The 18,507-nt window shown below is 31.4% G+C and overlaps 1 protein-coding gene across 1 annotated transcript in view; it reads left to right on the top strand.

The window, feature by feature from the left end:
* Positions 1-18,507, top strand: part of LOC129235086 (zinc finger CCHC domain-containing protein 8 homolog) — a 51,239-nt gene extending 32,732 nt beyond the window's left edge. Inside the window, exons 8-12 of the mRNA XM_054868765.1 lie at positions 6,765-6,809; positions 10,626-10,696; positions 12,848-12,925; positions 13,308-13,401; positions 17,485-18,507. Coding sequence (XP_054724740.1) covers positions 6,765-6,809; positions 10,626-10,696; positions 12,848-12,925; positions 13,308-13,401; positions 17,485-18,284 — 1,088 coding nt within the window. The 3' untranslated portion in view covers positions 18,285-18,507. The remainder of the gene's footprint in view (positions 1-6,764; positions 6,810-10,625; positions 10,697-12,847; positions 12,926-13,307; positions 13,402-17,484) is intronic.

Raw genomic sequence — 18,507 nt, 5'->3', positions numbered from 1 at the left:
CATTTCAAATATTGATTTTTTTTTTTTCAATTTATCCATGTTAATAGCAAAATTACATTTTCCTAAATTTATGCATTTGTTTTACTGAAGTAATTGCAAATGTAACTTAATTAAACTCAAAAAAATTAAAATTTTGTTAGCTTATAATTGTGTTTATGCAGTATTGTAAGTTTGTAATTTTGTAATTCAGATTGGTTCAATTTTGGTCGTTAAATGATGAAGAATTTGAATAAAATTCTACCAAACTTCAAAGTTTCTTACTTTTGAGTTGATACTTTTGTCCAGGTTTCATGTATTATAAAGATATTAAAGTTGAGATTTTTTTAATTAAATTATTTATTTTATAAAGCTTATGAGTTATACTGAATTTAGGACTATTTAGTCAGTTTTTTATCTTTACTGGAACAAAAAGTTTTTTAACTGAGTTAAATTATGATTGAAAAAATGAAAAAAAAAAGTGAGTTTAAAATTTTGTCCAGCGGTGCATTTATATGTTTCTCATTAATTTCCAAAAACAAAACTTTTAGCAATCACTGATGGCAACATTTATTCATTCTATGGCGTTAAATTAACATTTTGGAACGAAACTTTCTCGTAATCCTGGATTTTTTACCTCTGAGTTTATACTTTTGTCCAGGTTTCACATAATAATAAAATATTAAATTTGCAAATTTTCTAATTTTATGAAATTTTTAATTTAATTGATAAGATGTACTAATTTTAGAACTATTTCTTCAACTATTCATCTTTACTTCAATGAAAGTAATTTAAATTGAGTCATGTTGCAATGGAAACAAAAGAAAAAAAAATTGAGTCTATAATTTTGTCCACCACTGTATGTCAATTGAAAATAGATAAAACGTAGAGAGAGAGAGGTGGAGCCTTCATTTTTTGAAAACAACAATTTTAGGTCCCGTGTTATATATTAAAGTAAAGTACTCAGAAACTACCGTACCTAGCAACATTTGTTTCTCTGCTGAAATCCATCTGAATTTTGGCACCAATGTCAAGAATACTTTAAGGATTTTCAAACTAATCAATACATTATTAAAGGAAAAGATGATGGAATTGAAAGACGAAACAAATTTTATTTTCATCCATATAAATTACAACAGAGTAGTTCTGTACACAAAAGATCAGTGCAGTGGTGGACCTTTGGTGGAAAGAACAAAGTAGGCAATATATGAAGTTTTAAAAAGTTTTCGTTCAAAAGATCGGACCGCTAATCGGTCGGAGTTAGCTTCACTCACTGATCGGCTTGATTACAGTAACGTGGTGGCTTGGCGACATTGGCAATGAACAATAGAGTTGCGTGATCATTTGTTTACATTTTAAATCTACTGTTAATGTAATTTATTGTATTTTTTGTTTATTTGGTGAAATATTTCAAATTTCAAAGAATTGCTTTTCGTTTTTAAAGAGTTTTTAGTGATTTTAGTTGAAGAATGTTTATTTTACATTAGGACGGACGGGGGGGAGGGATGAGTGATTTTCGCTTATTCAGAGAACTGTTTTTACCTTTATTATTTTCTAAACGATATCCTTTCGATTGTTTTATTCTTTTTCATATGGGGAATATGTTGCAGCGGGATTTTCCGTTTGTTCTAGATGAGTAGTTAGTTTTCTACACTTAATATCTGAGAACGCTTTTTATCCTTTGAGTATGGCTGAAGGAACAAACGATCAAGTACAGGAGAAAAAATAGTTAATAAAACAACTGCCCAGTAGGCATTAAATAAATCAAGTCGTAATAAGTATACGCATTCTGACACCAAGCAGCTTAAAACATTTTCTTTTTACTTATTTTTTTTTCAACAAAACAGTTCAAACACTTGATAGCTTTTTGAAATTTTTTAACTTTTCAATTTACAAAGTTTGAACAGAACAACGTCTGTCCGGTCTTCTAGTATATTTATATGTGTGTATGTATGTATGTTCCCTATACAAATCCACAGTTTTCGTTGGATCGACCAAATTTAGCAGGGAGGTACTTGGGCACCTGAGAAGGAAGGAGGGAGGTTTTCAAAAAGTACTAAATTGTTCAAATTTTAATTTTAAGGCCTGAAAATGTCATTAAATGGCTTTTTCCACCTGAAATAATTATATGACCAGTTCGGTTTTAGCACCACTCTAAGGTCCGCAAAAAATACCCTTGGAGTACGTTTACTTCCTTCAAACTTCAAAAAAAAAAAAAAAAAACAAGGCTGTAAAATCACTAGAAAAATAGTTATGAGCATTTTTAAGCCTATTTTCGTTTCGGGGTAATTTTCCATTGCGTGATCTCATTTCAATTTTTGTTTTAAGTTAAAAATTTCCCTTTTTGATTATTATTTGGCAATTTTTCATCTTTTTTTGTACTGCCTGCAGAAGATAATGAAGGATTATAATTGTATTTATAGAGTGTTGGGTTTAATTTATTTATTAGGAAATTTTTGATTTGCTGTTTTCTTTCTTTAAGAATGATTATGCTGAAAAACAAGTTTTAACGAATTTCCTGTTCCTCAAGGTATTTTGGGTGTTTCTTATAGATTTCAAAGTGCACTGAAAAAGAATAAGTTTGCAAAAAATTTCTATCACCCTCCAGTTTTAAGAAATTTCAATCATAAGTTCTGGATTATATATGCTATCTTATAGCAGTTACAAGTTTACCATATTTTTTTTAGATGCATTTGATCCATAGACACATTTTTTTACTCATTAAATCCATAGAACATGTAACAAGAGAGTTGAAACCGAATTCACTTTGATAGTTTTTATATATGTGTCCCCGAGCAGATGGCGCTAGGCACTCCATATCATTTCAGTTTCCCGCAAGATCATGGTAGTTGATGTTGTCCTTCGGTGCGTGGAAATATTCTGCCATCGTTTCCAATAGCTTATTCTTGCATATTGAAAGAATCCAACGAAAATATGAAGCTCTTGATTCATGTAATTGACTATTCAGATCATAATTGGAGCATATGGACAGTTTTTAAAGCAATTACTATTGTCATTGGTCCGCAACTTGATTATACAATATACTACTATTTTCTGTGTGAGTGGGACAGCAGGGCAGAGCATGCACATTATATCAAACAGAAATGGCCAGAGTGCAAACAATATGTTGCAGGTGGAAAAAAATATATATGCAAAACGTTCCTCTAATCGATTTAAAAAAAAATGTTCCCCCACCTTTACCCATAAAGTTGGGATTGATGTAGAATTTCATTAAAACAATGGATTAAGAAGGGTTTGGATTTCAATATTTGTCGAAACAGTTCCCAACCCTCATTTATGCAAAAATTATGAAAGACTAAAATTTTGAAGCTAGTTTAACCCTAGAACACTAGCTTGTTTAAATAGGCTGTTATTACTAGAAATACGTAAAATTTACATGTTCTTACAAAATTTATTTTATTTACTAATGTTTGTAAAAAAAAAAAAAAGCTATCAATTATACAAACAGTTCAAAAAATATCAAAAAAATGCATAAAATGTATAGTATTAGGAAATATTATGAAAATAACAAATTGCATTATGGATACATTATAAACCAAGACTAATTATACATAGTATAAGCTTAAAGATGCTAAAAGAATAAGAAAAAGGAATAGGTGTATAAAAGATAGAGGAAAAATAATAAAACGTCTAATTATGCAGATAAATTGTCTAAATGCAACTTGGAAAAAAATTTTTTTGGTGCTGCCCACAAATTGTCTTGCCACACATGCAGTAATTAGTTGTCATCTTCTTCTTTTTTTTTTTTTTTTTTATAGTTGCAAAAGCTGCAGTCAGGTTCTTCGTCCTTGCTGATTCTGTGTAATTTCTGTATTCTGTATATCTTGTTCTAAACCTTGATAGATTTTGGGTGCTCAGACGTTGATGTTGCTAATTTTCACATAGCTGTTGCTGAAGCTTTAGCATAAACTGCAATCTTGAGGATGGAGATTGCAGTTTATGCTGATTCATACTGATACAAAAACGAAATGAAAATGCTGCGAATAATGTTGTTATAAAATTTTTAATAACTATAAAATAGACGTTATCGCTAGCGATACGTTAAATATACGTGTAAAATACTGCACATGTATTACTAGAGACACGTAAAATTTACGTGTGACATCTAGAACAACAAGCGTGTGGACTAAACAATAGACGATGAAGGTAAGCCACGTGGCAGGCAGCTAACTAAGTCATCACTCGAAGCACTTCTACTCGGACGAGTTCATCGATGAAAAAAAAGGGGAGAAAGCAGCCAATATAGAAGGCTTGTACGTAAATTTTACGTACACTAGTGTTCTAGGGTTAAGTGATTTAGGAAAAACAGCATGGATTGATTTAAAAAATGTAGTGACAGTTTTTAGGAAATAATAAAAATCCTAACTATGAAAAAAAAAATTAAAGTCATGTTAAAAAGTTACAAAAAATTAGGATGTTCAACATCACAGAATTTTTTTCCCGCTGAAAGTATGGGAGCTGTGAGCGAAAAGAATGCAAAGCGCTTCCACCAGGATATTTCTGTAATGGACACGAAATATCACGGACGGTTTACTCCTAATATGCTTGGGAATACTTTATAATCTTATTAGAATATTATATCTTGTTAAAGTTTGTTAGTGCCGATAATAGAGCATCCACAGTTAAAGCATTTACAACTATGTAAAGTATGAAATTTAGGAAATTTTTTATGAGTGTCATTATTTATTTTCATCAAAAATCTCTTCCATTCTTCTACAACTTTTTAAACAATATATATTTTTGTGTTTTATACTAGTTTTAAGCTTTGTAACTGTTTATAAAATGGTAAATGATAAAAATATTGTACTTGTATTAAATGAGTATCCAGGCCCGTGTCCAGATTTTCATAAAGGGAGGGGTTTTAATCTTACCTGGGGAGGGGAAATTCAATCCCTCACAACCTTTATTAGTTTTACTACAAATTATCGATCCCAGTATGGCATTTATGCATCTGTAAGTACTGCTGTACCCCCCCCCCCCCCTTCCCTTAGAAGAATAATTCTGGCTGCTCGTGACCAAAGTATTCCTTCATTTTACAGGTTCACTTTTATCAAACCTTGTTTGTTTCTTTTTAATTAAATCTGTTAACTATGCGGTTTAACAAGTATTAAAAACTCTCCACGAATTCTTTTTATGTAAGAGAATGTATATCAGATTTTACGTTCTGAAATAATGCTTCGAACGAGCTTATTCTAGATGCAAATTACATTACTAAACACCATCACTAATACATCTTCATAGCTGCAACACATGCCAAATTCATCATTACCTCCTTACAATAAGCAATATTAATGCTTTGTATCGGTAGATAATTCAACGGTTCTACCACCACAGTTTTTCCAAAATATTATTTCAGTCGGCAAAGCTTTAACAGTTGTAATACATAACATTTGAATGTTATGCAAATTTTTTTAAGTTATAAGAGAAAGAAATGCAAGCGTCTAGGTCCACCTGAGTTGAATTAGAGGGAAAAAAATACAGAATTACTGAGTTAAAATTACAGAAAAACTTCAGAGAGAAAGGGGGGGGGGGGGCGTTAAACGCAGACTTTCGCATTAAAGTTAATTTAAGCCGATCGTTTTCTTCATTTGACATACTTTTTTTTTTTCAATGGGAGGGGTTTAACCCCTAAAACCCTCCCCTTGGACACGGCTCTGTGAGTCTCATTAAATTGAGATTTTTTAAAGATTTTGGATTAAAATCTGTGGGTGATGGAATATTTTTACTGTCATATTCATTTTCAACATTCTCTAGAATATAAAAGTCACGACTTATTTACTGATGAACAGAAACCTTGTTGACCAGTGTTATTTTGGCAGGGAATTATAGTTTTTTTTTCTTTCTCTAATTGAAGCCTGATTGTTGAACATGCGCTTCTTGACATAACGTTTATTTTCGAGGCAGACCGTGCAAAGCTGGGCAGTGCAGCTATTTTTATATAAAACAAACTGATACGTATTAAAATTTAGAATGAAAGTAAATATTTTAGGGTCAACAATCGGTTATGTCGAAAATAAAATCATTTGCAGCATTTTGCTAAAATATTTTTAATTCACTTCACTTCAGATTCATTAGTTTCCTACATCTGAAAAAGTATTTTCGTTTTTATTATTGACATTGATTCTATTTCTTAAAACAAAAAACTGAAAATATATTTTGAATCTCTGTAATTTTCTTGATCTGACTGTGCTAATTTGTTCTTATTGTTAGTTTTTGTATAAATGTTTCGAATTTTTCCCATGGACACTAAATCGCTTAACAAAATGTCCTTAAAAATTGATGCAACTCAATTGTTCAAGTTAACATTCTAGCAAACTAAACCTCCCCCCTCTTCTTTTTTTTTGGGTTTTTGTTTTTGTAACTTAGTACTTATAGTAATGAGTTGACATGACAGGATACTAAAAGTCCCTATTTTTGCTTGAGTTTTGGTCTCTAAAGTCCTTTTTTTCTTCAGCATTTAGTGCTAGAAGTCCTGAATTCCTAAGCATGTGGTTGTTATTTTAATGCTTAGTTTTGCATTTGATTACATTACATTATTTTATTATTTCTGAACAGTGATAAACTTTTACTTGGTGATAAATTTGAGCTGGTTGTTATTAATGAGTTCCGTTACCAGTAAAATTTTCCGACAGTTCAACTAATGCGCTCTTATTGACATTGTTAGCAAGTTGTTTTAAGCAAAGAAATTATAACCATATTCAACTGTATTTTTTATTTTATTAATTTATGTTAAAATAATTTAGTTAATTTTTTAATTTGTGTTGCAGTTGAAGCTGGTGGAACTTCTGAAGATGGTCCTCCTGACATTAAGAGTAATATTCAGTTTTGTTTTCCATATTTAACTTTCTGTTTTTGAAATGAATATACAAAACTAATTACATGCATTGAGATTGTTTCATTACAGCTTATTTAATATACTTGTAATATCTTATAAAGGAATTAACGGAGTTGGAACAGAAAGAAATTTGAATTTACTAAAAAGATTTCATATAAACAACTATACAAAATTTTGTCTAGTTGAACATAAGCATTTCCCACAGTTTCTGGACAGTTGCACTTTTCCTGCAATTGTAGTAGTGCTGTTCCGGATATCCATATCCGTAGATATCTGAGGGAAGATAAGGATCTGTATCTGTTCCCTTTTTGGCAGATCTTAAACGAATCTTTTCTATTCTAAAAATTCTTAAATATTTGAATAAAAGACTCTAATTCAATTTAAATTAGCTTTTGTTCCCTATTTAACCCTTTCCGGCGCGGTGGTCACAAAAAGGGACACCAATTTTAATAATTTCTTTAAAAAAAAGTTTTTTCTTTAAAACTCCAAAATTGGTGCATTAGTTGCTTTTATTTCTCTGTAATCCACACAGATGGCAGCACTATTAAATATGACTCTTATTGTTGTCTTAATTTCTTGTTCAAAATACCTCGATTTTCAAGCTTAAATACAATATTTTTTTCTTTCAAGATTTTAAAATTTACACCATAAACTAAATTAGTCAACCATTTTACCTCAGGAATCCTGAGCTAATCAATCATAATTTTGTAAAAGATTCGAGTTCAATTTTGAATGCATAAACAAAGTTTCTTTCCAGGTGTCCCCAAATGTGGACACCGCCCGTCTAGAGCATTGATCTCACTGTTGTGGGTGAACGATGTAATTTGATACATTTCAGAAAAGGGGGACCAAAAGAAGTCTATAATGGGCTTTTGTTTATTTATTTTGGGTTCTTGACCCAGAACAGGTGAATTTGAAGGTCCATGCCTGCACACATTTGAGATCTGCTTTTCCTACCAGACAGTTGTATACTTTTTTTATTATCAGCTTTGATATTATTTTTTCTGTAAATGGTATTATACAGTCGTATTTTTTCATTTAATATTTTATAGCACAAAAGGAATGCACATTAAGCAAGAACAATGTGCCAAAAATATTTTTAACATTTTAAATTGCTTATTTAGATAATTTTATATAATCTATATGAACTTTCTTGAATTTTACTTCATCTTTATCTTGGAATTTTTATAATTAAAATATTGAATTTTGTGTTCTAAATATTCTTAATGGCATAAATTATTGAAATAATTAGTAAAAATGCTTAAGAGCTTAAAATATTTGAAATTACTCCAATTGTCATACGTGGTAAACATAACCACTTCAGAAAACAATTTGTGCTGTAGGCGGGCGGTGGTCACAAACGGGGACACCACCCCAAGATGGAGGGGGTGAATTAAAAAAAATTTTTACTGTAAAATCTATGTCCAGATAACCAATTTATCTCATCCATCGTGTTTTTTTATTATATTTCTAAAATTTTAATGACCCGCGCCTGTAAGGGTTAAATTATAAGGTATCATTTCCCAAGCCAATTTGTACCCCCAAGTCGCAAAAAGGAAGGGGTAATAAGTTTTAAAAGTGTGTATCTGTGTGTCTATTTGTGGCATTATAGCTCCTAAACAGATGAACAGATTTTGATAGTTCTTTTTTTTTCGTTCAAAAGGTGACTTGATCAAAAGCGTTCTTAGCTTGGCCTCGTTTTTGTAGCACTTTAATTACCGGAGATACTAATTAAAAACCGAATTAACGAGTTTTACAATTATGGTAGTAAAAACTATCCGTACGTTAAAAATATTGGCTCTTCAGTCTTTCCTAGTTAGAATGTAGTACTCTTGAGTCTTTATTTGTTCACCCATAATGTTACAGAAAAGAAATTGGCTTATGATGATCATTTCAACAACAGGGCTTATTTTCGTTCTACTGTTCCTACTTTTTCCTACTTAAGTAGGAAGTGTCCTACTTTTCAGCAAAAGTTCCTACTCTACAGCAAAAAGCTCTTACTACTCCTAGTTTTTAGCTTGATTTTCCTTTAGAATTTGGCTTGAAATTTGTTCAGAAGATTTTTAAATTGATGTGATTTCAAGAAATTTGCATTCAGAAAATGAAAATTTGTAAATTGTTTTGTTTAATATTGAATTTATTTCAAAGTTATTTTCTCAAACCTTTTCTCAATTTCATTTTTAATTTTCCCTGCAACCTCTTATGCATTTGCTTTTTTTTTCTGCAAAAAAAATAGGGGGGGGGGATATGAATGTGTTGTTTACACCTACCATGATAATTTGTATTCATTCAGCATAATTTCTTGTCCTATTTTTTTTAATTAAATAATATAATCGTTTAGCCAATTGATCAGCTAAAATTAGAATTGTTTCTTGTTCTCAGCAAAAGTAATACTGTAAAAGCACTCATTTTCGCGACCTGTAATTTTTCTGAAAAGGAAGATGATTTTGCGGTTTTTTTCTGAACAGAACAAAAAGTCAAAAGGAATAAAAATCACAAGGCTTAGGAAGTTTAAACTATTACAAAAGGCTCCCGAAATTATATTAATCCCTAACAGAAAGTTAAAAGAAAAGAAAATCCTTGAGGTTTAAATTTTCGCGATTACAATGGGTTCGCGAAAATTAAAGCCTTTTGAAAATAAATGCTTTTACAGTATTAATGAACAAAATTTTTTTAGCTGATAAATCGGGTAAAATTAGCTGTTTATAAATAATAAGCAAGGTGGCAGATTACCGATTGCATGTTAATGAATGTGCATCCCTAATTTTAACCTTTAAAGATTAGATCCCTTTTTTAGTTGCTTACTTTTAGAATTTAAGTCCTTTTTTTCCTAGTGGCAAACTAAAAATCTGTTGAGAGTCCTGCATATTTGTACTTATGTTATAAGTATAAAAATATATTTGAATGATGAGTGAAAACTACATGGTTAAGTAGATGAGTAAAAATGCACAATCCTGTCCATTTTTATACTTGTTTATTCATAGTCTTCATGGTTATTATTCTAGTGTCAAGGTTCAGCTGATTAATTGTACTGTTGTACTTATTTTTGAAGGTTTATAATTTTTTTGTTAATTTTAGCCAATTCATTCATCCTAAAGAAAAGTATAACTTTGTTTTTTAAATAATCTTATTCTTTTTATTATTTTTTATGCTAAAACAATTTTAACAGTAATCCCTTTTTTAGTTGGAGACCATGATCAACCTTTTCAAAATTTTATTAAACATTGGGAGGTGATGCTCAAGTTGTAATGAACAATTTTTCAGCTTACCCTTTATATGATGACTACTGTGCCTGCTGTTATATACTATATTGCTTGTAGTACACTTTAGTAAATTTGTTCCAAGCAAGTTTTTTCACCACCTAAACTGCATTTTTTTTATTTTCAAATAAGAAACAGATAGCTTTTGGGCAGATTTAATTATTTTCGCTCTGAGTTTACCAATTATTACAACAGTTTTTTTTTTTTTACCTTTTAATATTGAGCTAAAGGTTATTCCTCCCTTGTCTCTTTTCAAATTTTCAAGTCCCTCTTCTTTTTTTGGGACAAACAAAATCTGTGTACTTTTTTTTGTGCACCCAGATGTTTCGCAAAGCTTTACTTGACAGCAGTTGAACACAACTTCTATAACCAGAAAATTCTTCCCTAGTTACTTTGAGTTGAAAGAGTGACCATTGTTAGAGCATCAGGTGTTTTAAATGTAAAGAAATAGTTTCATATAGTTTGCAAATATGACAATGTTTCTTATCTTCTCATTTGTTTGTGTCACTATATTACTTGCTCTTTTTCAACAGTTCAATATGATCCTGATAAGCTGGTTGATTATCCAGGCTTTAATGCTGTTCTCCCCACTGATTTTGTTGATGTAAGTTCTGAACTGAGTTAGTGTTGAATGTACTGCTTCTTTGATTTTCATTTTTTCTGTGACTTTGTTTTTAAATTTTATTTGCAAATGTTTTGAACGCCAGTTCTGCCATCGCTTCAGATAGTTGATGCTTTACTCTTGCAAAACATTTTTTAAGTGAATTTTAATGGAATTTGGTAGGTTTACAGTTAACCCTCGTTTATCGCGGCTAATTCGTTCCAGACTTTACCGCGATAACTGAATTTCCGCGAAGTATAATTCTGTATTTGTAAACCGAATATTTTCTTAATTAGAGGGCATGAAACATACTGACGACAATTTAAATAGGTTTTTAACATAGTTAGATCCCCCTAGACATGAAACAGCACCCTTAGCCAACATTACATTTGTATTACTTAACCCTTTCCGGCGCGGTGGTCACAAAAAGGGACACCAATTTTAAAAATTTCTTTAAAAAAAAAATTTTTTCTTTAAAACTCCAAAAATCACTGCATTAGTTGCTTTTATTTCTCTTTAATGCACACAGATGGCAGCACTATTAAATATGACTCTTTTTGTTGGCTTAATTTCTTGTTCAAAATACCTCGATTTTCAAGCTCAAATACAATATTTTTTCAAGATTTTAAAATTTACACCATAAACTAAATTAGTCAACCATTTTCCCTCAGGAATCCTGAGCTAATCAATCATAATTTTGCAAAAGATTCGAGTTCATTTTTGAATGCATAAACAAAGTTTCTTTCCAGGTGTCCCCAATTGTGGACACCGCCCGTCTAGGGCATTGATCTCACTGTGGGTGAAAGATGTAATTTGATACATTTCAGAAAAGGGGGACCAAAAGAATAGTTTACAATGGGCTTTTGTTTATTTATTTTGGGTTCTTGACCCAGAACAGGTGAATATGAAGGTCCATGACTGCACACATTTGAGATCTGCTTTTCCTACCAGACAATTGTATACTTTTTTTATTATCAGCTTTGATATTATTTTTTCTGTAAATGGTATTATACAGTCGTATTTTTTCATTTAATATTTTATAGCACAAAAGGAATGCACATAAAGCAAGAACAATATGCCAAAAATATTTTTAACATTTTAAGTTGCTTATTTAGATAATTTTATATAATCTATATGAACTTTCTTGAATTTTACTTCATCTTTATCTTGGAATTTTTATAGTAAAAATATTGAATTTTGTGTTCTAAATATTCTTAATGGCATAAATTATTGAATTAGTAAAAATGCTTAAGAGCTTAAAATATTTGAAATTACTCCAATTGTCATACGAGGTAAGCATAACCACTTCAGAAAACAATTTTTGCTCTAGGAGGGCGGTGGTCACAAACGGGGACACCACACCCAGCTGGAGGGGGTGAATTAAAAAAAAATTTGACTGTAAAATCTATGTCCAGATAACCAATTTATCCCATCCATTGTGTTTTTAATTATATTTCTAAAATTTTAATGACCCGCGCCTGTAAGGGTTAATATATTGCACAAAATATTAGAAAACGAGATATATTAGACGGAATCGATATCACATTAATTATATATATATATATATATTGGAAAATAAAGTACACACACACACACATGCAGTTCTTAAACACACTACTAAACTATGAAAATAGCTCAACTTCAACTTGTTCAATGATGAATTAATTTCCAGTTAGTGACTGTATGTGCCCCTTTTCTTTCTCTACATTTATCCTCATCAAAGGTATTACGCATACAGCTTAAAAAGCTAGTACGTTGTTGAACACCATTCGAGATGTATTTATCCCCTAGTAATAATACGGTGATTTATACTTTGCAGTTAGCGTTTAAGGTTAAATTGAGATAAACTTTCTTTGGCGATTTTAAACCTCCACTCCCTCAACTAGTACAACTACAGTCCCTAAGAAGAGCGTACCTTACTTAAAAGACATAATTTGTAATTCTCTTGTAAGAAAAAGTTTACGCGAGAACATAAAAAAAAGGCTCAGCGCTATAATTGAAGAAGAAAAAAAAACAGAAAAAACGGCGAAGTAGAGAGGGATGACTGTATTCATTTTTTGGTCTTTCCCTATGTTTTAGTTGTGTAAAATGTTTTCCGTTTAAATTACTTATTTCTTCTTCCTTTTTTTTAATTTAAAAAAAAAATGCTTTCAGGAAGCAGATAAACTAGGATTTCCCCCAATCCACTTCCAAGATTTGAGATGTGTACAGGAAACCTTTATGGTGAAGCCCGTAAGTGTATTTTTCATTAAAAGTCTGAAGAATGTTTATTTATTAGGAAGGAAAATTTCATTTGCATAGGATGCAATATGTTGCTACCAGAATGTATAAAACATGTTTGTTTAAAAATGATTTCTTTGAATGCTCAAAACCTTCATTTGTTATGTTATTAAAATGTCTTATTCAATTGGATTAAAATCCTAAAAGTAATTTGTCTAAATTTGCTTTCTAATAATAAAATTTTAATAATAAAAAGAACCATCATAAATTTCAAATAAATAGTAACCATAAAATATACTTTTCTCTTCTAAGACTTTGAATTATGATTTAGCTTTTAGAAAATAACATTTTGATATCCACTGCTAACATTTATTGTTTAAACGTTGTAATGTAGGATGTGAGACCTAAAAGAAAGCGAGAGTTGGTTGAAAATAGACCATTTAAAGTACAGCGATGTGAAGTTGATATGGAAATGGAAGAAAACTCAGGTATGTGTGGTAATCAAAATCTTGGGATATGTTGCTGGATGTGTATAATTCAATGGTTGCTTTTTATGTTGTGAGTTCTCATCATTGAGAAACGAAGGCAAGTCTAAAATAATCTTAATATATAAAAATCAATGTCCTGAGATAATATATATACATATATATATATATATCAACGCACAGCCGAAACCGCTGAAGCTTCAGACTTGAAATTTGGCAGGCATGTCCGCATGACTACGAAAGTAACCACTAAGAAAGGATTTTTCGAAATCTCAATTAGTTCGGGAGAAATTAATTAAAACCCCTTAATTTCTGAGAAATTAAAACATGTCATTGAATTCAAATCCCTTATTTTCGAAGGCTTTCCTCCATTCAAATCATTATTCAGTACTTCATCTCAACTTTTGGTCGATAGCGAACTATAAATTTGATATTGTTTTTGTTTCTCACGTGGTTCTTCGAGGCTTTTCTCAAGTCAAATCATAATGTTTCTGTCTTTTGCTTTCGTTTTTTCAAAACTAGAAACGTAGTTTTTAAGAACATCATCACAGGCGAACTATCCTTTTGAATTAAGAAGAGTACAGTTTCCTGTTAAAGTTTGCTTTGCAATAACCATTAATAAATCACAAGGACAGACATTAAAAGTAGCAGGGACCAATTTAAGAGAAGACTTTTTTTCACATGGCCAATGTTATGTAGCTTTCTCCAAAGTCAGTTCATCAAGCAGCTTAATAATTTTAGCACCAGAAAAAAAAAACTAAAAATGTTGTATACAAAGAAGTTCTTGCTTAAACATAGGTATATCAATAAAATGTGGATGGCCTGTGTTTGCAAAGATAATCAATACTTTAAAAGGATCGTTAATGACAGTTAAAGATCGGTTAAGGACAAAGGCATATATGTAAGGAGTTCAGGGGCCACGGGATCCTCCCCAAATTAGAAAAAGTTATAGGTAATAAGTAATTATTATAGGGGATTTTCGAAACTAGGTGCACCAAGCACTGTTAACCCCTGCTAATTCCATTACCCGAGCAATGCCGGGTACGGGAATGCTAGTTACACATATTTATTCTAATCTACCATAAGCTAATGAATTAGAATAAATCAGCTGGAGAAATCCCTAATTAATAATCAAAGTCAAAAATATGGGGTGATTTTTATTCAATAACTTTTATGAAATTAGATTTGTTTACAATAGTCGACAGATAAATGAATGAAATGTACATAAAAGGCAAGAGCATGCAAATAAAAATAGCATTTCTTCCTATACTATGGATAATTAAAGATACATTTCTAGTTTGTTAATTACCAAGTTTAGTACGCAATACTAACATTTTATTTAATCTTATCCAAACCACTAATGAAAATATTTACTGATAATAAAGCTGAAAGTGTGGATATCTAGATCTCTGTGACATGCACAGCTCCTAGACCGTTCAGCTGATTTTCATGAAATTTGGCACAAAATTAGTTTTTAGCATGGGGGTGTGCACCTCGAAGCGATTTTTCGAACATTCGATTTTTTTCTTTTTTGTTTGATTGTATTCCAATCTTAAGGATATTATACCAAGCAAATTATCATAACATGGATGAGCAAATTACCATAACGTAGCAAATTACCACAACATGGGCAAGCCATTTAACATAGCAAATTGGCAAGAAATTCATCATCTATTATCTGTAAATATATATTGTAACGGATTCGGTGCGGCTTCCACTTTCTTGAAATGAAGACACAGTTCTTGATAAAAACACAGGAAATTTATTTACACTATGTACAGGAAAGATCTTCAACAACTGCTAAATTATTCATCAGCAATTAAGCAATTATCACACAACACCGTAAACTCAACGTTTACACACGTATTTACTTCCAAATACGAAAACAACACAGCGAAATGCCTCGCTATAAACAGAGCAAAATGCCCTCAGCTCGAAATATCAATCGAAACTAAACTGTTTATCCATCGCTAACGGCTTAAATACACCGAAAAGAAATTTCTCAAATATTCCACACGCTTCTGTAAAGTAGTAGACCGTTATCAAATTTTATCAATGAACAAAAAGGAAATAGGGGTCGTATACTTTAGCCATATGAAAAAGGGGTTGTATATTCATTACGGGAAACTATTTACAGGTTACGTTCCTACAATAATTACTATTTACAGAATTTATAACAATATGCTAACCAAATGACTTTTTAGTTTTCTACTACAGGCAAAGCCGTGCAGGTACCACTAGTGTGTAATAAAGGCATTCAGTATTAATTATTTTTAATCTGATGTAACAAACACTTGGTTATGGCAATCTCTTTAGAGTGATCTCTCTGAGAGTTTATTTTGTGGGGTTGGAATGGAACCACCCCACCTTTTGACGTCACTAACTTTTACTTGTTTCTGTAAGCTTTTTTTCTCGTCATCACACTACTGAAAGTAAATTATGTAACTGCTTCCACAGCATGCGGCATGTCCATAATTTAGAATTAACAAAGTTGTTTCAAAACACATTTGCTATTTTCTTGCTGAAATAATCTAGCGTTTTACTCTCATGCAAAACCAGACTTTCAAAAGCATAAAAGTAATTTTCAGAATACATTTCAGGCAAAGGGCAATCATGTTATTTACTGCAAATCTAATAGAATAAAACTCAAAAGTTTTGAAAAAAAAAAAAGGTTATAATTTAAAGATTTGATATTGTAATGTATTAAGATACTTTTAATTTTATTAATTTATTTATTTTGAAAATTTTTTTTAATTTTATACAAAACATTATTTGGTAGATCAGTGGAAATATTTTTTAATGTATCTTTGAAAAACTTAATTTAGATATTGAGAATGAATGAGCCTCAATAATTAGTCATTGTTTTTTTTTAATGATAATATTAGTTATAATAACATCTAAAATTTACTATTTCTAATTTTCATGCATGTTTTGATTATTCTGGGTTCCTTACATTTTACTATTGCATGTTTTTGCAGTAACCCAATGAAAAATTGGTGGCTAAGTTCAGTGTATAAATGTATTTTTATTCAATACTAATTTTATAAACTAATAGTTCAGGTTCTCTTTCATATGTAAATACTAGCTGCATTGCCCGGTCGACTTTGAAAAAAACCATTGCATCAAGTGAAGTATCTTCAATAACCAGGATTAAATGAAAGAAAAAAAGCCATCATGCAAAATTTTCTCGCCAAACAATGACGACAGATACTAAAATACTTTTAAGGAATTAAAATAAAATGAAAAAGATGGATTTAAAAAGCATAACCATGGAAACACAAAATAAAATAAGTTCAAGAACTGAAAATGAGAAAGATGAAAATAAACAATGGATTCAAAAAGCGTTACCGTGGAAAAGCAAAATAAAATGGTTAAAAACTTGAATAGAGAAAAGATTTTGAACTTCATTTAATTCACTTGTAACTTTTTTTCTAATGGAGATACAGGGTTAAACTTTCGACCTTAGGTCGAGTTAGATCTGGAGTAAAAAAGGTAGCTCTTTTCAATGGTGTCAAAACGAAAACTGTAGGACAATTCATTCACTTTTTATTGATAAATTTAATGAAGAAAGTAGTGCCTAAATTTCAGTTAAGCCTAAAAAAATTCGAGCTAAAAACGTAAAAAACTCCCGCTGCAATGAAGTTAGAGTATTGGAACAAATTGTATAGAACGCTGAAAATTCTTCCCTTTCCAACGATATATAATATTACTAATTGCGAGTAATTTTTCACCCCCATATTCGGGAATTTATGTGAAAATTGGGCCTAAATTGGAATAAAATAAGAACTACTCGTCGAATTTTTTTCGAACAGGTCTGCAAACCTTCTCAGGACTTAAAGGAACAAACTGTGAAAATTTCAGCAAAATCGGCCGTGTAGTTCTCGAGTTTTGCGAGTTCAAACAAACAGACGCTTTTTGGAGACTTCATTTTATACTATGTAGAGATATAAATGTGATTATCTTAGACCTATTCCACTTTTCTAACTCCTTTTTTTTTTGTTAATGATTTCTGATTAGTTCCATTAATGACACTTCTGCATACAGTTCAGATTTCTGGATACTTAAATAGCTGCACCTGTCTTTCAGATGAGGATGCCATTAGTCAAGACTATGAAAAATCTCTTTCCGGGTTCGTGCCACCTTTGCCAATTGAAACTGTGCCACCTCCACCTCCAGATGATCCTCCCCTACCACCAGAGGATGAAGCACCACCTCCACCTGTTCCTCCACCAGAAGAAGAGGAACCTGAACCTCCTCCTCCTGGTATGGAATCTCCCGTCCAGATTGAAAACGATACACCGAGTTTTGTGCCACCTCTTGGCTTCAATCTGAATTCCAACGACGGAATCTCGAACGAAGCCATTTCCGGAACATCTTCTCCTTCTCTTACGGAACTGGAAGAGATGAGAAAGAGACTCGTCATGGAACTGACTGAACAAATACTGGATGAAGACACCATGACCGACGATGCTCTCCGGGACAATGCTTTGGAAACCGGCCTCAACGTAGCTCGGGAGAAAAACTCTGCTGCTAGCAGCCCGTCTTCCCTGAATGAAGAATTCGTGGCTCTAGAAAGCAGCAACGACATGTCGATTGTCAGCGAAATCAGTGTCCATAGCAAGAGTCCGTCTCGGCCAGAATCTCCCGTTCAGACCTCGAATAAATTAGTGAGGTCCGAGAGCAGGACTAGCCAATCCAAATTCATGACTCTGGGGACACCTTCCCTGTCCCGTCACAGTTCTTATACCAAGCTTCCCGACTATGAACTTTTTTCGAAGGATGTCACCTCGCACATAAATTTTGAAAATCTTCCAAATTCTACGGGGACTTTCCAAAGAATAAAAGGGGTTTTAAAAAAAGTGAAAGAAAAAATGAAGTTTCTTTAGATTTATTGGACTAAATTTTAATTAAATTTTTATTTTTACAAATGCTCAACGTTACCTGACAGTCATTGTTTCAGTGCAGAAATGATGTTTTGTGCATGTTGTTTATTATTTATGCAATTTTTGTTAAGTTGTATTTATTTTGTTAGAGTACAATTCGCATAAACATAATGAATAAAATCATATTTTTTATATGGTAGTTAATTTTTTTTCTGAAATTATATTT

This window comes from Uloborus diversus, chromosome 2 (genome assembly GCF_026930045.1).
Source record: "Uloborus diversus isolate 005 chromosome 2, Udiv.v.3.1, whole genome shotgun sequence".
NCBI lineage: Eukaryota > Metazoa > Arthropoda > Arachnida > Araneae > Uloboridae > Uloborus > Uloborus diversus.
The sequence above is the reverse complement of the archived record's forward strand: the minus strand, read 5'-3'. Positions and strand labels throughout refer to the sequence as shown.